The 24,534-nt window shown below is 39.7% G+C and overlaps 1 protein-coding gene across 3 annotated transcripts in view; it reads right to left on the bottom strand.

The window, feature by feature from the left end:
• GPD2 (glycerol-3-phosphate dehydrogenase 2) overlaps window positions 1-24,534 on the bottom strand; it is a 140,618-nt gene that overhangs the window by 23,045 nt on the left and 93,039 nt on the right. For all 3 annotated transcript variants that reach the window (XM_070422955.1, XM_070422954.1, XM_070422956.1), the window contains 3 exons: window positions 10,159-10,323; window positions 9,178-9,322; window positions 3,435-3,628 (listed from right to left, as the gene is read on the bottom strand). In XM_070422955.1, coding sequence (XP_070279056.1) covers window positions 3,435-3,628; window positions 9,178-9,322; window positions 10,159-10,323 — 504 coding nt within the window. The remainder of the gene's footprint in view (window positions 1-3,434; window positions 3,629-9,177; window positions 9,323-10,158; window positions 10,324-24,534) is intronic.

Genomic DNA, 24,534 nt, shown 5'->3' on the forward strand with positions numbered 1-24,534 from the left:
CATTCCGAGAGTGTCGAGCAGCTCCCATAAACTGAATTGAGACTTAATCCACTCGGTAGTAAATATAATACCACATCATGAAACCTGAAACTACCAATCAGAGTATTGTACCATTTTCAGAAGCACAAGTATTGAGGCCAGACTGACTTGTACTCAACTCACACCATGTCCCCATCACAAAAGAGTTATTGGCAAGAAACTTCAGACTGCTGGGGCTCAGTTTCTTCATCTATGAAGTGGGAATTAAAATATACCTAAGGCTGCTCTGAGGAATCAAAGAGATAATACAGGCAATATGGTTAGCAGAGTGTGTAGCATAAAAAGTGCTCAATAATGGTAGACTTTATAAAAAACAAAGCATGTGTTAACCATTATAAACAAATGGAAAGATGAAAATTGGTGTAGCAACAGCATGTCATCAAATAACTCAATGGTTCCTGATGCTGAGTTTTCTCCCACATTTCCTCAGGATAGAAGAGAAATTCCTTGGAAAAAATACAAATTTGAATGTCTCACTTTAAGATATAGACATCCTTCAGCTAATACTCTCCCAAGACTAAGGGTAATTCCTCAAGGCTCTCGTTCACTTAGAAATAAAAATGAAAAGCAACTATAAAGAATCATTCATTGTAACAAAGGGTAAGTTTATAAGTAGGAAGCTGTGACAGATGGGGTGCACAGGAAAATGAATGAAGTATGTGAAAGAGCTGGGATCTCTGCTTTTATCCCAGGTGTTTGCTATCTGGAGAACTCCTCCTCTCAAAGTCCCCAGACCACCAGAGAAAGGCTGGATTTAGCGTTGAGATGTTCATTTCCATCTACCACTTTGACCAGAAATGAGAATTGACAAAAACTATTTGTTAGTTTCACCAATTTCCTGATTACCAAAAGGCATGTGAACTGAAACAAGCTTTACAGATCAACCAGTTCCCAGCAGGTATTGCAAACGTCTTCCATTTGTTAATAGGCAGAATGAAAGAGCAGGGAGCAGGGGCCAGTCTCTGCTACAGCCCAGAGCTATGTCACTGTGGAAATCCCCACCTACGGGGATACGCATGACGGCCTCTTGGAACCAGATCTGTTTCCCGCACATCCAGCCTCCCAGCACATGTAAGCAGTTAGATTTCTCGTCATTACTGCATTTGAACTTTAAGAATTTGGAAACTGTCAACATAGAGCTCTCTGCTCCTGAATTAATTTTATTTCTTGCTCCAACAATCAAACTTCCTGCTTGTAAAGCCAAGATACAAACCTCCTTTTTACGTAAATTTGAAATGAAGCGTAGTTCAGTAATAATAATCAATGTATTAAAATACAATCATACTCACAGGAAGCTCCTCCCTTGCAAAAGGTATCAAGGTAAAATTGCAAAGCACCTTGATTATTTAAATATGGATATTAAACAAATCATAATTATGTCCCTAATAACTGTGTATGAGCCTAAGTATTAGCGAGATAGATTTCGATTACATATATTCAATATGTTTATACTATTACTACAGATATCCAAGGAGACTCTACTCAAAAAAACCCATTACTTGAAATTAGAAGAAACTAAAATTGTAAAATATGGATCAATCAATTAAACTAGGAGAGTGACCTAAACCATTTTTTAAAGTGGTTTATTTATAAATATGTGATCACACAATGAACAAAATTCTCTAGGTAAAAAGGATCTATAGCCGAAACCGGTTTGGCTCGGTGGATAGAGCGTCAGCCTGCGGACTGAAAGGTCCCAGGTTCGGTTCCGATCAAGGGCATGTACCTGGGTTGCGGGCACATCCCCAGTAGGAGATGTGCAGGAGGCAGCTGATCGATGTTTCTCTCTCATCGATGTTTCTAACTCTCTATCTCTCTCCCTTCCTCTCTGTAAAAAATCAATAAAATATATTTTTTAAGAAAAAGGATCTATAGATGCCAGTGAGTCACATCAAGACAAAAATTGTCTTTGCATGTCCTCCACAGAAGCCAGCATTATAGAAGATTCCCGATATAAATGAAGACTATTTTTCAAAAATCTTAAACCTTCTACCTTCATACAGAATGATTTCCAAGCTGCTAATGCATCAAAAACCTTGAAAACACCTATTATTAATTCATTTTAATTCAAAACAATCATGAGTGGCATACCAGAGAGACAGTAAGCTTTGTACCTGAGTAAAAAACCCTTACCCTCAAGGAGCTCCAAGTGAAAATACATCTTCGAGTGCTACCTATAATATAATGTGATATACTAGGCCAGCATTTTATGGGAATCAAGGTAAAAAGCCAAGATGAAAAGTCGGGAGGAAGGCATCCCGAGCGAGCCTTCAGTATAAATCAGGAGGAGATATAAAAGTGCATGACCTGATGATATATATGGTAATACAAGGATTAGACCACAGAATGCACAGAGGTAGTACAGTTGAATATAAACCTGCAAAGACTAATTGTGAAAAGCCTTGGACCCCATGGGAGATAGTTTAGAACTTTTCCAATGGGGAGACAGTCAAAGGATATTTTAGTGCAGGGAAGTGATGATCGGAATTGTGTTTTGGAAAGACAGTTCTGGTGGAAAGATCAGACTGGGTAGGGACAGAGACCTGACAAATAGAAGCCAGCTAGGGGGCCAATGTAACTGTTCAAGTGAGAAATGACGGGGGCGAACCAAGGCAATAAAGTGAAAGGGGGTGTAAGGAGTGAGCACTGATAGAAACCGGAATGGATATGGAAGAGAAGGATCACCAAAGACAAGCAAGCCATTTCCAGCTTGAGTGACTAGATGGATGGTGAGGCTGTTAACTGACAGAGGAAATTTCAGAGGATAACATTTGGAAACTTCTGAAATTAGCCAGGATTTTTAAAACATCACTATATATGTTCATTGGAGAAAATGTTATGACATCCAAGTTAAATAAAAGTATGCCCAGGTTAGCATTGGAATTAAGTAAACTTTGACATTTTCAATTCAAGCAAACATACCCTTCTTAGCTAAATCCACAGTCAAAACTCTACTTTCTACATGGTAACAGCTCACGAAGTTTCTTAGAATATACCTCTATGCTCTCATTTCTCTAATTATGAATATCCTGTATTTGTAAATCAGACCTTCCCAAGCTCTAGAATTTAAATAGCAGTACAAATATTTTGTACTGTTCTTAAAGAACATGTATGTTTAGAGCTCATGTGCAGCACTCCAATTATGCCACTAAAAATTACCAGAAAAGGACTGTGTAAATGCATGTGGATGCAGAAAATAGAAGGAAAAGAAAGGCAACCTCTTCCCACAGTGTTATAATTTGGTCCTCATAAATTTCCTGGAAGAAGAAGGAATTGGAGCAGGCAGGTGTAAAGATGAGTCAGACTGCAGACATGGCAGTTACCTGGAGAGCTGGAATGGTTTGGGAGATGTTTATAAAAGAGAGAAGACAAGCTTAAGGGAATGGATACATTACCTTCAACATCATGACTCAGGTAATTACGCACTTCATTCAAAATGAAGTTGATGTCTTCTTCCGAAGGAATAGGATGGTGTGTAATATTGGTTGGAGTGTCGGTAGTGCCAGCTATAGTCATCTTTTGCCACGGTAAGAAGAAAATAACTCGCCCATCACTGGTCGCTGGATCAAGAAGTCCCATGCTCTCTGGGCTGAGATAAAAGGAACATTTTTTAATTTTTGAAATTAGTAAAAATTTAATCTTAATCTACAACCTATTTTATTCATCACATCTCATATAAACAAACAAGAACAACATGAGCTATTACTTTTACTGCCACTAATTTAACCTAAAAATTCCTTTAAAAACAAAATTGGCCCAGGTTGTGTGTCAATTCTGTGGAGCATTGTCCTATACACTAAAAGGTTGCAGGTTAAATTCCCATCCAGGGCACACACCTAGGTTGTGGGTTCAATCCCCAGTCAGTACATATATGGAGAGCAACCAATCTCTCTCTCTCTCTCTCTCTCTCTCTCTCTCTCTCTCTTCCCCCCCTACCCCTCCCTCTTTCTCTGTAAAAATCAACTAAAAACATATTCTCTGGTGAGGATAAAAAATAAATTTAAAAATTAAAAAAAAAAACACTTTGGTAACAAAAAGTAATGGAGCAAGTGTGATAATGCTAACATTCCACAGTAGAACCAACCCTTCCCATCTCAGAAATGCAAGGTTAATTATGAAAATGGACTTCAAGTTACAATTGTTTGGGATTTTATATTCCTTGGACAATTCACGTGAGATAATGTCAGCGAGATAAATGTCTATAATTTCTTTTATGATGGTCAATTAAAGATAGCTCTTCAACCTTTTTTAAAGTCTATGGAAAGTATTTTCCTGGGACATTTGACATTTGGCACATCTTTTAGTAGAAGGTCTCAGAAGCACATGAGAAAAGTGAAGGGTCCACTTTCTAGAAACTAAAATGTAATAAAAACATTATTTACTTCTTTTCTAGATCAGTGGTTCTCAACCTTTCTAATGCCGCGACCCTTTAATACAGTTCCTCATGCTGTGGTGACCCCCAATTTCATTGTTACAAATTGAACATAATTAAAGCATAGTGATTAATCACAAAAACAATGTGTAATTACATCTGTGTTTTACGATGGTCTTAGGCGACCCCTGTGAAAGTGTCGTTCGACCTCCAAAGGGGTCGTGACCCACAGGTTGAGAACCACTGACCTAGATGAACTTGTACCACTTGACCAAATATGATATTTCTTACTTTGTTTCAATTTTACAGAAATCTCAAGGAGGACAGCCATAAGAAAGGGGCTCGGTTTTCTACTACTAAAATAATAATGTACTAGGATAAGGCCAAAACGGAGAACGTGATGAAAATCTTTACACAGAGAGAAGGCACTAGTGCGTCATGCTATGAAATCGAAGTTCAAGGAAGCCTCTTCTGACAGATTACATAAAATCTTCCAAAATATTAATCAAGAATTTTCACTAACATGTGCTTATATTCTAAAACCAAATTAGAAAACACACTTGAAAGGATAGGCAACTATAAAAAAAATTAACAAAACCCCATCCAATAGTGTTATTAAACCACTAGAAACTATTATTTGAATGTATTCATTAACCATTCAAAGACATTTGGAGAAGTTGGAAAAGGAGTGGAAGGAATCTGAAAGTATCTTATTCAAATAGGACACTACAAATCTTCAGAAGGCTGTTTCTATTTGACTGAATTCTCAAAGCAAGCCAGGGTTAACAGTATTTACCGGGAGCTATTTTCAGCTTCTATTAATGCAACTCCTGCAATAGGAAACACAATTCTATTTGGTTTAAATAAATTTTTAAGAAATCTCTCTTATACCCACAAACTTAAAAGGGCATATAGTCAACCTTTTATGTTTACCATTCCCTTTAAAATCTTTTTAATCCCAATTGATTCATACATATAAAGATTAGACAATAACAACTCCTAAAATAAAAAAATATTGTTTTGCCCTGGTCAGTGTTGTTCCGTTGGTTAGCACACCGACCTGTACACTGAAAGGGGGTGGGTTCTATTCCCAGTCAGGGCATACACCCAGGTTTTGGGTTTGATCCCCAGTCAGGGCTCATGCGGGAAGCAACCGATCAATGTTTCTCACATGTCATATGTCTGTCTCTCTCTCTCTCTCTCTCTCTCTCTCTCTCTCTCTCTTCCTCTTTCTGTCTCTCTCCCTTTCTCTTGTTCTCTCTGAAATCATTTTAAAAAATGTCTTATGAAAAGGAAATCCACAGTAAGCTTAGCGAATGCACTTTCTTTAAACCACAAGGAATACTAATCTTTCTTTGCAAAACCCATCAGCCTCATGATATGCCTGCTATGTCTATACAGCCTTTGGAGAAAGAAATCACTGTCTACAACTTATTTGAAGGACACAGGAGAGAGAGGGCCACAGTCCCCACCTAGCACATGCAAAAAGCACCACAGAAGTATGCCAGTCATTTAAAACTTCAACTAAGATTTCATCTTTACTCAGGGTTACTTAAAGAAAATATTTTTACTTTCATTTTTATACATTGAAAACTATAAGTCCAGAGTATTTTCAGTCTCTGTATGACTATTTTTTTCTTCATATTTATTATAAGATTCTCTTAAAATCTTAAAAGAAATTAGTTAAGTGTGTGTTTTGTAAGCACCTAATTTGATCCTGGGTTAATATGCCCTTACATTAAATCAGTCACTTTGGGATTGGAAATTTAACTCATTCAGAGTTCAAGTTTTCAATTTTATAAGTAGTACTATATTGAAACAAAAAGATAAATTCCATATTCCAATAAATTATATCTTGGCATATCTTATACATGGTCATCTTTATGGACTAGATATCATGTAATATGCCTATATAACTCAATAAACCTCATCAACTTCAGCATAAAATTATAATATACAGCAACCTAGACATGAAATGCTGTTAGAAAAGCATAACTACTGAATCCTTTAAAACCTTCCAATGCAATAAAAGCAGTTTAAAGGGTGAAGGTGATGGTTACCAACACACGTAACTGGAACCTGTAGAGAATCAACTGCTTAAGTGAAGACATATGTGTCAAACATAAAATTAACAAGCACAGAGGGAAGACAAAGCTATTAATGTCTGGTATAAAAATTTAAGAATCCATTTGGAAATAGCTTTCATCAGTTCTAAATTACCTAATTCATGCTCTCCCTTAAGGAAAAGTTTGTTTTCTTATAAAGAATTAATTCTGCACCGTTACACTAAAGTTTGAAAATAGATATCAACTATGGATATCAACTATAACAGAGTGAGGCATAGGTCTTTTTCAATATGTATGATTCACTTGACATCAGGAGCAAAAAAGCTTCCTGCTAATTTGTGTGTGTGTGTGTGTGTGTGTGTATAGGATTAAATGTAATGAACAATTTTCTCATGCAGACTACTGCCTTCCTGAAGTACTAGTACCTGTATTTAAACTGAAATCAATTTATTAATTACGTAGCAATCAGTGGTAGAGCTAACAGCATGCAGACACTTATAGGAAAAAGAACTGACCTCTTGTCAGTGGTAAAAAACCTTTAGGCTATAAGGAGGAGATGCTTTTCATGCATTTCAGCCATTTGGTGTATTGTTGCTGCTTTCATAAGAGCATAGCCACAACTCTGACGAAAATTCCAGATTTCTTAAGTGAACTAAAAAGTACCTTTAAAAAGAAATGATTTCTGTGTGTTGGGTTTTCTGGCATTAAAATAATTTTTAAAAAACTGTTACCATGGCGCAAGAGAATTTCACTCATGGAATGTTAGGGTCATGACAAGCTTAATAAATGCCATAAAGATACTTGAAAACAACCCAACAAGATAGACTTATGCATAGTAGTTGCTCTCCATTTAGTAGCCTACATGCAAGGAGTCAGTGGCTAATGAGCTCACTGCATTTTCAAACTGAGCAGGTTCTAGTTGAAATGTTAGGTCTTCAGTTCTGATCAGGCTGTTTCTAGGGCAGCCCCCGTCCGTGGTCGGTAAACCAGGGCTCGCGAGCCACATGCTGCTCTTTGGCCCCTTGAGTGTGGCTCTTCCACAAAATATCACGTGTGGGCACGCACATACAGTGCAATTCAAACTTCGTGGCCCATGCGCAGAAGTCGGTATTTTGTGGAAGAGCCACACTCAAGGGGCCAAAGAGCCGCATGTGGCTCGCGAGCCGCAGTTTGCCGACCACTGGATCCCTGAGGACCTAGTTAAAGCCTTGAGTTATATAATTGCTGAGTGTGATTGGTTGATGAACCCAGGGAGATGTTTCCATCTGAGATCTCTTTACCCCACCCAAGAGAATGACTTGATATGGAGAGCAAAACTTTCTTCTGGATTGCCAGTATCACAGCTGCTCAAGGTCCGTGCATTAAGAGGGAATAAACTCTTAATCCAAGTTGCATTCCCAAGCAAAAGGCTCATCTGCAATGGAGCTGGAAGGGAACTGGGCTGTCGACCATGCCTCCAAGGTTTCTAGCAGGTTGTGTAGTAGTTGCAGGTCAAAGTGCTAACTAAACATGGGGATATTTATTTCTCCCAAAGTAGAATGAAAATGATTTTTTTTATCCTCACCTGAGGATATTTTTTCCATTGATTTTAGAAAGAATAGAAGAGAGGGAGGGGGTTGGAGGGAAAGAGAGAAAGAGAGATGCGAGGCATTATCAATTGGTTGTTTCCTGCACAACCAGGGTTGGGATCAAACCTACAACCCAGGTACATGCCCTTAACTGGGAATTAAGCCTGCGACCTCTCAGTATGTGAATGGACACTCTAACCAGCCAGGGCAATAGATGTTTTTATTTCATCTCTATCCCTAACCATTTCTCTGTTTCTGACTATCTGTGTTATTATGATGAATTAGAAATTATATCTGATTTTTACTTGCTGTAATATTTTTCAAAATAATTTCTGAAGTTTTAAACATAAAAATACCTGAGTGGTCCTTATTTTCAAATTCTTCATAAGTAAATTTGGGTGTTTTATAAAATTAACTTTTTAATTAAAAACTCCTTTATAAGCCCTAGCTGGTTTGGGTCAATGCATAGAGCGTCGGCCTGTGAACTGAAAGGACCCAGGTTCGATTCTAGTCAAGGGCACATGCCCGGGTTGTGGGCTCGATCCCCAGTGGGGGACTTGCAAGAGACAGGTGATCAATGATTCTCTCTCATCATGGATGTTTCTATCTCTCTCTCCCTCTTCCTTCCTCTCTGAAATCAATTATATATATATGTATATATATATATATATATATATACATATATATATATATGTATATATATATATACATATATATATACACACATATATTTATTTATATTAAAGCCCTTCATGAAAATTTTTGCAAAATTAAATTTTAATGTTTTAATGAAAATTCTGAAACACTAGGCTTAATCTCTGAAGATGACTACACTAAAGAAAGTACACAAATGGATCCCAAATCATTAACTCGTAGAAAGGAGTATTGCCATTAAAGCTAAGAAATTGTATTTTGTCTTCTGGATGAGTTCCTTTACTTATTTCTCCTCTTTTTTTTTTTTTTTTTTTTTTTTAGTTGACATACAATATTACATTAGTTTCTGGTGTACAACATAGAGATTAGACATATTTCTCCTCATCGGTTATTAAGAAAGGTGAGCTAAAAGACTAACTATAGACAATGCCTGTGCCCTTCATTCTCTGGTGACAAGCACAGAGTTGGAATCCAGTACCTGTAGTAACCAGGCATCACAATGTGGACCCCAGCACTCGGCTGGCAGATAGTTGCGGCGTCCTTATCATCCATTTGGCGCACGGCGTCTGTGAAAGGTCCCGTGGCATTGATAACACATTTGGCTCTCACATCAAATTCCTGTCCTGGGGAAGAAAGCAGCATCAGTCACACACCCCATTTGTTTCTCTGCTCACGGGTGCTCTGGATTATTAATTCATCTATTAACTCCACCAATGGCAAAGTATATCGTATACCACACTAAGTGACATGAGCAGCCAGAGTTATTGAAAAGCCACACAAAAGGCTCGCACCCGAGTAAATGTTCCAAAACCAAGTCCAAACTGAGGGACCGGGGGGAGAGCATGCCACTTTTTCATTTCAGCTCTCAGTTATTTTGCAAAATGCCCCGCATCCAAGTGCCAAATATGAAGAAAATGAGATGAGTAAATAAGCTGCTTTCTCTTTAAAACTCAAATGTGTAAGCAGTGTTGCCGCGAGACAATATATTTCACATTGCTGGTTTTGTTTAAAGAAAGGATGTCATTTTGAAAGGGTGCCTACATGGCCTTAGACTCAGGACAAGAATGAAAGTCTAACCAAAGTGAAGTGATTGACTCTAACGTGTAAATGCACTGTTTATGTCATGTAAAATGATACTTTGAAACTTGCACGTTTATTTTGTTTCAACATGTTTCTGTAAAGAAAACTAAATGCATTCATAGCTGTGGGGGTTTTGTGGGCATTTATTATTTCCGCATTTTATTATCATTACTATCAGCATCATTATTTGGGGTAAATTGCCAGGTCCCACAAGGGAAAATTTTCACGCGAAACCAGTCACTGTTGACAATAAGGATATAATTAAGATGACTCTGAAATCTGCTTAAGTCAAATCAAAGTGACAGAAAAATTATAATTCCGTCATTATACAGGCAAGGCAAGATGCTAAGAAGAGCTCCCTGCCAGAGCCTTGACATACCTGTGAGTACGTCCTTGCACCGCGCGCCGCTCACGCGCTCTTTCCCCGTTTGGGGGTCTGTCTTCTTCAGCAAGCTCAGGACCTCCATGTAATTGGCTGTGGCAGCCCCATACCTGGCAGCAGTGAGAGCAATGGCAAGGTTCATCCGTGCGTCGTTGTGTTGTCCTGCAGCAGGGAAAGAGGAGGGACAGGAGTCACCTCGAGCCACAGGCTGGTGGTTCAGAAGTGTGTCACAACAGATATGTCACATCTGTCCCTGTCACCCAGGATATAAATGATGGCTGGTCAGCTCTAGAGGGCAGGATTTAAAAATACAGTCATTCTCGGTGGGGCATTTACCTGCCACTTCAGCAAGCGCACTTTTGTGCCGAGGAAAGGGCGAAAAATACCCTTTCCTGCAGAGCTCAGACCGATTATCTGAAAGTTAAGCAATAAGTAATTATTCTCTCAGTTTGGGGAACATATGTATATGTCAGACTTTTCCTAATACAGACAACCCTTATGCATGAAAGAGAAGCAATTCGAAACTTCAGAATATTTGACACCCCAACTGGTGTTGATTAACAATTTTTATGAGTATGTGCGCTATCTAATATTCAAAATCAAGAGCTTATTCTTCCATACAGAATCTCTGAGTATTCTATAAAAGGATTTTTTTTCTGGGTCTGAATTTTGATCAGAGCTCCTTAACATGTAACTTTTTTTTTTTTAATTGCACACATAAAAGGTAAGAAATTAAGCAGGGCAAAATTTAATTACAGAACAATTCCTACCTGTATTGTTAAAGATTTATTGCTGAAAAAATCCTAGTTAAAGAAAACTAAGGGGGAGGAGAAGGGGGGAAAGATGATTAATCACTTTAAAATACTGGCATCACTAGAGACTTTTTCTATTTATTATTGCCAGTGGAGTTAACGCTGACCAGGAAGAATTACTCTACATTGCAGGGGCCAGGTTCTCTGTGCCCTGAATAATTAATTACCCAGGGCTAGATGTATTGAAGCAGGGTTCAAATTCCCACACACTGGGATCAGTTCTATCAAGATAATACTGATAAAGGGATGAATTTGTAATGAATATTGTTGTTGATTTATGTTGCCAGCATACCAAACATTTAGTATAAATGGTTTATGTAAAGTTTCTTCCTTGTGATTCAGTCTGTGCAGGGCCAGAAGCACAACACAGGTAATCTGTTCCAGCTAAAAGGGCAAAGTTATAAAGAGAGAATCGATGACTGAGATGCCGCCGCCCCTCCCCACAAACATCTTATTCTAAAACCGCTGGACTAATACGATCCGCCAAGAACCTTTCCTTCAAAATGAAATCCTCTTATCAAGTGAAGAGCACATATTAAACCTTAACATGCAGAATGAAAAGTTATTTTATAAAAAAAAATTAGTAGTAGAAAAGTAGGAGAAAGAAAACAACAGCAGCCTTGGGACCTGAGCTAGAAGTAGGAAGAAGGGTAGCATGTCTATCAATTTCAACTTAGCGTGACCCCGAAGTTGCTATTAGAACAGTCAGTAGGTGTATTTAATGTTTAATAAACCAACTTTTATTAATGTAGGGCTCCTTACTTAAAATTGGAATATATTCCACAAAGTTAAATGCATACAGAGTCCAAAGCAACAAAATAAAAAATCCACTATAGCCCAGCCGGCATAGCTCAGTGGTTGAGGATCGGGCAACCTAGGAACCAGGAGATCACGGCTGGATTCCAGGTCAGGGCACAAGCACGGGTTGCAGACTCGATCCCCAGTGTGGGGCATGCAAGAGGCAGCCGATCAATCTCTCTTCCTTTCTCTCTGAAATCAATAAAATAAAATAAAAACTTTTTAAAAATTCTACTATAGATCTTCTCTTTAAAGAAATTTTACATCTAAACTAAAGAGAGTGAGTACCCATCCCATCCAATCTTTCCAGTAGATGTATTCACATAACAATGAAACACATCACGGGCAATTCAAAAAGCCCAGGGCCTGTTAGTGCAGTGGGAAACCCTCACCCACCCAGATGCGCCTTGATGTACACACATGGCAGGTCTCTGGAAAGCCATGTGTGACTTGGCTATTTTGAATCCTACATGAAGTCACTATTCAAAGGAACCAGACAGAAATCCCATTTATTAAATGACAAATGCCTTTGTAAAATGGTATCTCTATTACACAATCATCTGGTAATAAAACTCTCTAAGTTCTGAAAATACAAAATCTTCCTTTTAATGCCTTTTAAAATATAAAATCTCACTGGATCCGTACTCGTATAGTTCATCGTGCTCTGCGGCTTCTATACTAAGAAAAGCCTCCCTAATTAGCTTTCAAATCCCAATACTTTTTTTTTAATCTTTATTATTGAAAGCATTACATATGTCCCCTTGTTTCCCCCATTGTGAGATTTTCTTTTCTAGGGGACCTATCTGATCAGACCGCATGAGGTTTAAGTTCACAGTAAGTCCCAATACTTTTGAAGGTAAACAAGATCAAGCTCAGTTAAAGTGTGAGGGGGAAACCAGTTCCTTTGCTCCTTCTTTTCCACACCTGCCCTGATACCCAGCAGCACCTGCTTTGACTCGAATCAGGTACGTCACTTATTTATGAAGGGCTTCATAGTATGGCCCTCATCTGCCACATTTCTACTCCCATTATTCTCACTGCCTAGGACTATGAAATCATTTGCAAATCCCTAAACATCTGTGTTATTTCACAACTTCTTGCCTTCGCCCACATTCATTCTTCCGGCTGCAGTACCATGGTGGAAGCTCTGGGCACTTCCTATTCATCTCTTATGATCTGGTTCAAGCACCTCCCCATGAAGTCTCCTCTTCTCTGCATCCCTCCAAGGCAACGTTGTTTATTCCTTCTTCTGAGTCAACATTATAGCGTGTACATTCCTTTTTTATAATTTTTATGATACTACATTCATCCATATATCCATCAGCTTAAAAAAACAATAAGCTTTGGCTATGAGTCAGACACTGTGACAAATGCAGGGAACACCCAGTGGTGAGAGAGATACAGGTGTCTCTAGTCTCATAGAACTTACATCACATTGTAATTACTGTATGATTTGCCATGTTCCCTCATTCCAGTTGTGGGAAGTCAGGAAGCTTTACTTGTTCATCTTTCTTTTTTCTTGTTAGTACCAAACCCAGAACAGGTATCCAAGAGGTGTTAAGTGTAGACAAGATCCATAAATAAATAAGATTTATGTATAGCCTTAGATATATAGTCTTAATTTTTTCATAATTATCTACAAATTTTATAAAATTGTCTCGTCTATATAGATTTACAGTTTTATCTCTAACTATGGAATGCTTTGTCTGGTGTTAAAGAATTTCAGACCTCAATGAGTTGGTTGCAAGAAGTTTTAAGGGGAGCTGGGAAACCCAGAAATGTGTAAAATCTGCACTTAAACCCCAAGTGGGATGAAAGGAGAAATGGTTATGTATGATTCCCTCAAGACTTATCCCACAAGTTTCTCCTTACTCTGCGGGGGGAAAAGCAAACCCAGTTATTATAAGCCTCTAGAAATTGACGAATGCGTTGAGTTTCCTCTGGGCCCAGGAGCTCACACCTCCACCCAGAAGTTCCCTTCTTTGCAGACATTCAGCTTAATTCGTTTCCCTCCTTGGATTCAGGGTAGATCTCCTCCCCTACCCACCTTCAAGTCAGCCTGTACCCTGAGATACCCAGATGCTTTCAGTGTGTGCTTCCTGGGATAAGTGGTATATCTTCACTCTTCTTAACTAAATTCCTCCTAGCCCCCATTCCTGACATTTTGCAAGGTATCTGCATGCCTCCTGTAATTTCGTTTCTGGAGAAAAAAGTTTTTGACAAACAGTGCATGTCATTGGAATGCGCTACAACAATCTCACCTCCCCCACCCAATTGATCTGCTTATTAAGTTTGGATTTTCCAATCTGTTTCCTCAGAGCCCGGCAACATACTATTCACTAATCAGCGAATAGCTTTACCTTGGCACTTACACAAGCGCCCAGACGGGGACTGTGAAAATCTGTTTCCTACTCTTCTCCTTTTGCACTTGAAATCTTACATATGTGCACATTCTGAACTTGCAGTGCTTCTGAGAGGAAGCACAGAAGAGGTGGAACTATAACTGTTTTCCCTTGTTTAGAAAAACAAAATGTTCAATCAACCCACTGAACAGAATGTAGGTCAGTGGTGGTAGAGAAGGATTTTTGCCTTCATCCTCAATGGCCTCGCACACAGGTTAGTGGGAGATATTTGGGGTGGAAAATATTTTAGGATGTAATCATAGGATAGACCTCAAGTATAAATATTTTGGAGACATAGCAATATTGCTCTACTCAGAGGGTTTCAAAGTTTGGCAGCTAAGTTATCATGCAAAACAGTTGGAAAAAGAGAAGTAGTCATTGAAAGTGTAAACGGTATGAAGAATGAGTAAATATGAAAATCCCTAGGTAACAAATTACCTGGCATTTTCCTGGTCCTTTGGATCTAAAATTCTACAGTGCTGTGAAATTCTACATACAATCTTATTTTAATACAGCATACTTTAAAATGGGCATGCACAGTGCACAGACCTATCTATATTTACCCAGGAATTTGTACAGAAAGTCTAATTGTTAGAAAAAACAGTCCTTGATTAAAATAACACCTGTCCAAAAATTCATAGCAATTAAAATTGCCACAAGAAATGTTGAGAACATTCCCTTCCATCTCCCTGTGCCCTGACCCTGCTTCTGGAAGGGGGGAAAAGGATGCATGAAAGAAAGAATACTTCCTCAAAGATTTCATCCCATCTCCAACAAAACGCACAGGGCACGCTTCATTGTCTCAGACTGACAGTGTCACAGTGACCTCTCGGGCAGCTTCTCAGCAGTCAGACAAAGACAATTCAAAGGCTAACAACCCACCAAACTCAAGCTGATTTCATATAATCATTATATTTAAAATTTCCCCGTCGTATGGGAAGAGTGCAGATAGAGGCAGAATAAAAAGGTGTGTGTGTGTAAGGAGATGACTAAATTCTGGTTTAAGTACATATGATGAATAAACCTGAAGAGGGAAACAAAATGAGAACCTATTTCAGAGTAAATTGTGACAACAATGCATTTCCATAAGTAAATTACGGCTGGTGGCAGGGGTGAGGGAAACAGCTCAGCACCTCACAGGACATATTGGTGAGTGGCTCTGGACTTGGAATGACTGGGTCACACGTTTTGGTACTTCTCTGGGCTTCGGTGTCCTATAAAAGGAGAGGAGTTGGGTGGCCCTTCTGAAAATATACAAAAATGGCTGATCTTCAATAGCTAGCTACTCTTTTCAATACTTCAATTTTTTCTGTTTCTGCTTTCTCTGACTTTGCCCCCAATATGTCTAAAAAGAGAATGAGCATTAATAAAGACCAAAAACAGGTGCTTTATAAAGTAAATCAGAAAAATAAAATCAGAAATCATGTTCTTACATCAGATATGGAGTTATAATGCAATCGTGATTTGATTGGTCTTTATGGGCTATGTAGTACTAGTATATTGCAAAAGTGCCCCAATTCTTCACCCCTCCTTGCAGCCATGCCCTTTGCCACGTGTCTTCACAGCATCTTCTCCCACTCTGATCTGGACTCAGCCATGTGAAATGGTTTGGGTCAATGGAATGTCAGTGGATGTGAGGAAAAAAAGAAAAGGGAAGCTCTTCAAATGTTATGAAAAGGACATCCCCAGGCTGACCTGCTGGTACCAGGAGGACAATGAGAGGCATGCGGCAAGTTGCTGCAGTCATTCGTTCCAGCCAAGGCCGTCCTACACCAGCTAGCAGGCCTGAGTGCAAGTTGAGCCGAGAGCAGAAAAATCTCTGCGCCAACCCAAGACAAGATCAGAAGAACCTGACTGCTCCAGTGCATTAGCAGTAAATCCTAATTGTTTTTGTGCTACTGAGGACTAAGGGTCGTTTGTTGTGTGGAATTGTGGCAATAGGTAACTTACACAAGCAATGTAACCATTTTTCTTATATAGTCCCAACTGAACAATGGCCTATAGCCTCAAAATTGCATTATAGATGGCTATTTGAACACAATTCAGCTCTAGCCAGTTTTGCTTGGTAGTTAGAGTGTTGGCCCTCAAACCGAAGAGTTGTGGGTTCAATTCCCATACCTCAGTTGTAGGCTCAATCCCCAGCCCCAGTCTTGCAATGTTTCTCTCTCTCTGTCTCTCCCCTCCCTTCCACTCTCTCTCTCATGAAAAAAAAAAAAAAAAAAAAGGCCGGGGGGCGGGGGGCGGGGGGGGAGGGGCGGAACATAGCCTCAGGTGAGGATTAACAACAACCCAAAAAAAGGACACAATACATTTTCCTGTAAAAATACCATAAATAAAACGTGGTGAGTTGATTAGTTTGTGCCACGAGAGCTATTTAGTGCATATGGCGTTTGAATAAGGGAATTGGTCATTATTCCAAAGCCTCAATGCCCACCACTCCCTCTCACTGACCCTCAATCTCCAGGCTGACCCCGGGGTCCATCCTCAAACACAACTCTGCTCTTTCACACCTCTGGCTTGTTGCTCATGTTGTCCCTACTCCACGGAACATCTTGCCCTACCTCTACACTATCCAACTTTTCATCTTTCCTTCACCAAACCTTCCCTGACTCCAATCAGCCACAAGAGCCTTCTCTCCTCTGTGCTTCCATGGCACTTTATAAGCACATTTATTACAGCACAAACTATTTTCTCAACATTTGCATTGAACACTCATTAATTGGGCAAACATGTACTCAATGCTTTTAATGTACCAGGGATTATCCTAGGAACCGGGTTTACAACAGGCACACAAATAGTCGCTGCAGACTATTGGATGTTCCTAAAAGAACAGAGAGCACCTTATTAATTTTGTTTTCACAGCACCTACTGTAGCATTTGCTACCTAGTAGATATTCAAATATTTGTTGAACAAATGAATGAATGAGTTAATGGATATGAATATGGAACATAATCACTGGTCAAATAAAGGAAATGTGCTCACGGCTGAGATATTCTAGGAACAGTCCCCAACCCCTCAGTACTACCCCCACTAAAGACTGTGTTCTCCACGAAACCAAGGGGCTATTGTCTGTCTACCTAGCTACCCAGACAATGGAAGCAGCATGTCTCCTATCACAAAATCTCTGGTGAAAACAGAAACAAAAAGAGAAGGCCAGTGATAGAGTTAAGGCAAGCGTGTGGTGTATGATTAGGACAGCAAGTGGCAGGTCCCTTTAACAAATATTGACCTAGTACATATTGTGAGCCAGGCACGATGCTAGGCACTAGGGAATCCACCAAGGAGGGAGAATAGGACTACCCTGGTCTCTGCTCTATGAAACCACATGGGGAAGACATAAAAATCAACCAAAATAAAGCAGTAAGATTATCAAAAATTGCAATAATGGCAATAAAGGAGAAATAGGTGGCAGGGGGAGCAACTCCCTGGGCTGGGGCTATATTTTAGGCAGGGCTGTTAGGGAAACTGGTCAAGATGAGCAAAAGTAGAGAAAATGCAAAGAAGATAAGTCCTAACAGCAAGACCACTTTCTATCAACTGTGATCACTGCTAATTTTCAATTATATCCAAAGCTTACATGAACCATAAACTACCAGAAATGTGACTATGGTATTAACACAACACCATTTGATTAAAAAGTGCTGGGAAAGTGATTTTTTTTTTTTTTTACTCATACTGTACTCACCTATATTTTAAATATACTTATCAAGAATTAAATTTTAAAATCTTCCTGGGTTAATGTACACTATTCCAGGAAATGTCTTCTAGCATAGACTGGTAAAACTCAAAACAAAAGCATAATACTCAAAGTTTATGAATTGGAGTAATTTGCTGTCACTTATCCACACTACAGTTCTCAGGAAGGGGCACGTGTTAGCACTAAGCATGTAATCATTTTTATTATTAAATACAAAGGTACAATTAAATACAGGTACAGGATGTGACCTGCATCATAATTCTGCCCCGCCTTTCTCTTTGCAATATCCTTTTCATTATCCTGGGCCTTTTGTTCCTTCATGCTTCTTTTGTTTCTTCCTAAGTTCTCGGATAAGCTATTTACAATCTAAATAATTAGCAATCAGTGTGGATCTGTGGTCTTTGGCCCCATGCAAACGAAACATTGTGAATTGCCTTAACGTGACATATTTAAGCTCTTAAAGCTTCTCTTCCCTCACGACTTTCCTTTCTTGAAAAAGTTTTAAATGAATCTAATAAAGAGTAAGTTTTCTACTTTTCAGATACTCAGAAATCAGCTAGAGCTGAACAAATATAAACTGCAAATAACAGAATGTAACCTGCAAACTGCAAACAACAGGATGTCTGGGTTTTCATCAGCTATATCTGTGCAAAAGTGTTCTATGTCAGCTTATAATGAAGACCCCTCGCGTCCGATGACTACCCATTCTCTCGCTAGACCAGTGGTTCTCAACCTTCTGGCCCTTTAAATACAGTTCCTCATGTTGTGACCCAACCATAAAGTTATTTTCGTTGCTACTTCATAACTGTAATGTTGCTACTGTTATGAATCGTAATGTAAATATCTGATATGCAGGATGGTCTTAGGCGACCCCTGTGAAAGGGTCGTTCGACCACCAAAGGGGTCGCGACCCACAGGTTGAGAACCGCTGCTCTAGACAATTCATTCTCTCTCTAGCGCAAACCAAAAGTAGGCTTTTATACTTTTAAGAAAAAGGGGAAAGGAGGAATGTGACCAAAGCAATTAACTGAAATGAGATGAAAAGTCAGAACGCATGACTCACTAGGGAGACTCTTATAGACCATTCAACCATGTGGCCTGAAGCCACAGGTCACCCGCCTTGGTTGTTTGTGAAATGCACAAAAGTCCCTGAGAAGCCACCTTAGAATGTCTGGCTTTGAGGGCAAAGGCCTCGCTTTACTGAAAGCTGCAGTCTGGAACACGCGGCATCTGAACCCAAGGTGTTCTGCAAATGCTTGAGATTTGTCTCTTTTACAAATAGTTATTAAATGGGCTGGCTCAGCTGCCCTCGGACTCTGCGCTACAAGAGCAAGCTTATAGTCTAACTTGGGAAAGTCACGAGTTCCAAAAAGTCTCTCCACTTCCTAGCACACGTCCTTTCTCTTGCCTCTGCAGTTTTCCTAAAATATCACCAAACACGGTGCTCCAGCCATATCTCTGTCTCCCTCATGTTATAGGAAGATTTGCAAGCTTCTTTCAAAGGACTGTGTGCATAAGTTCAAGTCTCATCTTCAGCCCCTGGGAAACCTCACACTAGTTGCTTTCTCTAAGGTTCTTTCCATTCTTCTCTGCAGGGGGAGTAGTAATGGGATTGACATAGGGTTAACATGAGGAATAAGTGAAGACCAGAGAACGCTTTTCCATCCAGAGGAAAACAGCGTTGACGTGATAACAGTGCTTCAGAATGTTAGCATCACCAAATCTTAATCGAGGGGACTTCATTTCTCTTTCAGTTTTTACAAAGGAAATCAACACTTGCTATAAATTAGGAAAAGTCAAAAGACTCACATTCTAACCCTTCAAAGAATCACTAACTGGATGTTTTTGTAATAGATAACCGTCTGGGTTTGGTTTGTTTGGTATTGCTTTCCAGCATCTGACACCCCCCCTCCCCCACTTCTCTCTCTCATGCAAGCCTTGAAGAGGGCAGTCTACCCCACCCGCAGGAGAAGGAAGGCGCACGGGAAAACTCAGGCCTCTAACCTGGCACCAGCAATTGGATGCTCTCAGTACAGACATCAACCTAGAGATAGTGACCCAGAGCATGGGATTCAGGGAATTCAATCTGATGGTGGGGGCAGAGCAGCAGTAGCAACAGAAATGTCAGCAATGGTGGCAGAACAAGCCTCGATGTACGGTCATCAGCACTAAAGTCTTCAGTGATGTTCCGTTTCTGGAACAGGATTTTGCCTGTGGCTTTAGTTGCTGCAAAACACTTTTGGTCCCTTATTTTTCAATTGTCTTCAGTGTTCCCGTATTTCTGCCTGTTGTTCAACGTCCTCTTAAAAAAAAACACTTTTCTCCTTACATCAGCCAGATTTATTTTTTTGCCTAAAACGGAAAATCTGGGCAAGTCCGGACCTCTGTGCCTCAGTTTCCTCCTTGCTTAAGCCACCGAGTGGAACTTTATCATCCCTCAGGATCCTTCGGGCTCTCCCAATTTTATAAGTTGCAATCACAAAATCCCAAATAAACCAACTGAAAACTTAAGAATCTACTTCAAAGTAAACGAAGCCTTTCTGAAAGTAATACACCTTGCATAGAAGGACTGGCAAAAGTGAGTTCTTCCACTTACAAAGGACCCCTTCCAGCCCTCCTCTCCTCATTTGTGTGTGAGTGCATGCACACAACTTTTTACAAACCTGCTGGAATGGCTCAACCTGCCCCAGGGGTGATTCCGAGTGTGAGCTACATAATAAATACATGGAAGCGTGTGCTAAGGACCGGCCGGGGAATTCTAAGTGGGAGCAGCCTTTTGAGAACCTTTATCTGTTGCAGGGCCAGTCCTGTATCTTATCAAATTTCTCTCCCTAATCACGGAAAGATTCCAAGCCTTATCAAACTGTTATCGAATCAGCCTGACCAGAGTCCGATGTCCTGATTGTCTGACCGGAATGTGTACTATCACACTGACATGAACATCCGGCTGACTCCCCGCAGCCCAGGGAGAGCGCGGGGCCTGGAGACTCAGCATACCTGAGATGGGGACGCAGCTGCCACAGGCTGACACGCGCTTTACCCTTCAGAGTCTGCTCTTCATCCGCACAGGAGGGTTTACACCAGCTCCTCGGCCCATCTTCTAGAGCCACTGAACTAATCCAAGTACAGCATATGGGGAAGCACTTGTAAACTGGAACCATTGTAAGAATGAAGCTATTATTGCCCGACTGGCATGGCTCAATGGTTGAGCATCAACCTAAGAACCAGATCACACTTCGATTCCCAGGCAGGGCACACCCACGATTCCTGGGTGGTGCATGCAGGAGGCAGCCAATCAGTGATTCTCTCTCATCATTGATGTTTCTATCTCTGTCCTTCCTCTCTGAAATCAATTTAAAAAAAAAAAATTTTTTCAAAGAATGAAGCTATTATGGTTCATGAAAATTTCCTTCTATTAATTTACCTTCCCTCTCCCTTTGAGACAGACTTTAATCTGTTATCCAAGTCATTAACATTTCTCAGTATCAGAATAATCTCTTAGCCATCCAGATTCAATGTTTACTACGAAACTTTTTGGGGGGCTTGAAACTTTAAAAGAGGCAGAAAAGTAAGAATTTAATACTTTTTCAATGCAAAACAAACCTTCAGGCTCACTTCACAAATATATTTTAACTGGTATTGTTTGAAACTACAATAACATCCAATTGCTTCTGCTCAAACTTGATATTTACTAAGCAGAATCCTGAACATAATTTGGTGATTCAAATATGTTTGCCCTAACGGAATTTTTAAACAGCAATCCTGAGTCAACTGATCCACATGATGTTTTGTTTTTCATAAAAATTAATAAATCATTTGCAGATGACATGATACTCTACATAGAGAACCCTAAAGACTCCACCAAAAACTAACAGAACTAATAAATGAACAGCAAAGTAGCAGGATACAAAATGAATATCCAGAAATGGTTGCATTTTTTTTTAAACTATACATTTATTGATTTCAGAGAGAAGAAGGGAGAGATAGAGAGAGATAGAAACATCAATGATGAGAGAGAATCATTGTTTGGCTGCCTCCTGCATGTGCCCTGACCGAGAATCAAATGGTGACCTCCTGGTTCATAGGTCAGCACTCAACCACTGAGCCACAACCAGCGAGGCTGCTTAAGATTTTTATATATGTTCATATTTTTCCTAAGAGTATAAGTTTACCTCTGGCAGAGATTGTGATGGCACATTTTAAGTTATTATCTGAATAATTTTTAGTTCTAAGAGTTTTGGAGCCTAAAACATGGCATACCTATAAACATAATACAATGGACTTTTATTGAGTTATTGCTATGTGAATAAAAGACCCAGTCCATAACAGTCTATTTGCCTTAAAAAGAGAGCAAAATTATAATATGTTACTCCATTAAAATATAACTTTAAATACAGCATATTAATCTTCAGCTTCACACACGTCTCCAACTTCCAAGGAGCCCTGCACAAATACGCTTTTGTAAAACAACCTCACAGCACTTTGATGTGACCGTATGTTCATTAAAAGGAAGTATTACTACTTACATACATAAGGTACATAATGAATTCAGTATGTGTCTAGAGTTGGCTAATGCCATTAAAGCACATGCCAAAAGCACAGACTATAAATCAAAATGCGATTTGTCAAAGTAAGGTCTTAATATGATACAGGTTAGAAATAAATAAATAAACCAATAACGTTCTGAGATGGGATTAGTGAGGAGCGAGCTAAGCCCAAACTGAGACCAGGTTGCAACTGACATCCCTTTGTTCTATCTATAGCTTTGGCTACTCCTCTCTCTCTTGCACCTGGATAAGTACAAAATTAGCATGCACCAGGCATCCTTCACTCCCCCAAGGATTTATATCTCTAATGCCATTTTAAAGACTGATATTCTTTCCAAAATGTTGACATAAACCAGTTGGGCAATTACAGATTTTTTTAAAGCCCACATTACTAAAGTTTATAAAAATCTAGATTATTCTCTTTTTTTTTAAAGTGTGGAAAACACTTAACATTAACTTATTAATTCACTTCCAAATTGAGGAAGATTTAACAGCGGACTAGAAAGAGCAGACAGAAAAATAAAAAGGCTAAGCTAACTATCAAAAAATAAGAATATCTAGTCAGTGGACACTGGAGTTGTCCAGGAAACGTGAGCAATGAGAGGATACTGCTCCGTGTCATACCTTCCTTTTCCGGTGCCGTTACCTCTCTTTCAGGCTGGGCTCTTTCAAATTAGCATTAAATCTCATCCAAAACACTTCCTACTAGTCACCCAAATATGTTCCCTAGGTTCTGAGTTCCCTGTATTAAATGCTGTTTTCATTCACTGGATGCCCACTGCCTACAGAGTTCAAAATAAACTCTTTATAGTGTGGCATGGCTGACCCTCAATAATCCGGGGCCTGTTTGCTACTCTCACCTCTCCAACCCATCTGCTCAAGATCTATCTATAACTGCTTCTATGTTCCATGTGCCTGCTTGCCTCTGGCCACAATGTTCCCTTCCACACTCTCTCCAATGACTCCACCTGGCCGTCCTATTCATTCCTACAATTCAGCAAAGTATTACATATTTAGGAAGCTTTTCTAGGTGTGTGCCTTTCACAGAACTCCCACCGTTACTGAACGTCATTGGTCTGCTTCATGACTCAAATAACTTTTTGAGGAAAGGTAACATTATATTAGTCTGTGCATCTCCAAGACGGATCACATGAACTGTATGCACGGTGCTAATATATGGTACTGAAGAGATAAATAAATAAAATTGCTAGTTATATTTTTTTGAAAACTAAGAATACTGTCCCCTCTAGAAAGATATGAAACTACAAATTAATTCATCTTGCTATGCAAAGTGTTGCTTCCTTTATAATCATTCCAAACTTCCCAAGACTTATACATAAAGGTCAATCCTGAAGAAGAACTGAGTACAGAGCTATAGAAAATAAACCCTTAGAAAGTACTAACATTCGTATTTAGAGTCTGCACAATCGAGGCAATATATAACCTATGCCTAGACCCCTAGTAGGCACACTTCAACACAGAAGTAATGCATGTCAACGTTTAGTCAACTTCCTCCCGAGAATCATACAACAGGAATGTTTACATTCGGGGCTTTTCACAAGCTTTGGGAGGGTAGATTTAACAAAACCAACACCGGGGTTAAGATCCACACCTGAGTTCCTGCTGACAGAATCAGCCTCTTTAATGGACTAAAAGACTGGAAGGTGAAACACAGGCCAGGAGAGAAGCCCTGTAGTTTGGGGAGCGGCAACTTCAGCAAAAATATGAAACTAAAATGCAATTCCTGCTTTCAAACCATTCTCCAACCTTCCTTCAGATCTCACACCCCCTGAGCTGATGAGGAAAAATAAGACTGCTCAGCCTTTCCCTACTTCCTTTTCAGAGATTAAGCAAATCTATGCAGGCAGAGACCATCAGGATCTAGCCAAGGGCTCCTCAATGCTACAATGGCTGCTGCTTCTTCAACCCTAGGAAACATCCCTTCCAGTAGAGGCAGAGGATCCATTTAAAGATCAGAGGTGGCAATCCCCGCCCACCCCCCCACCCCCCACCCCTAGGCTGACTGTAGGTGTCCCACACTGAAGGAGCTGCTCTAGCACACAGACTCCAAACTGACACAAGATGCTACAGCTCCTTCTCATCGTGAGCATGGAAA

The sequence above is a fragment of the Myotis yumanensis genome, unplaced genomic scaffold (genome assembly GCF_028538775.1).
Source record: "Myotis yumanensis isolate MYYU_CA2020_CCGP unplaced genomic scaffold, mMyoYum1.0.hap1 SCAF_8, whole genome shotgun sequence".
Classification (NCBI taxonomy): Eukaryota; Metazoa; Chordata; class Mammalia; order Chiroptera; family Vespertilionidae; genus Myotis; species Myotis yumanensis.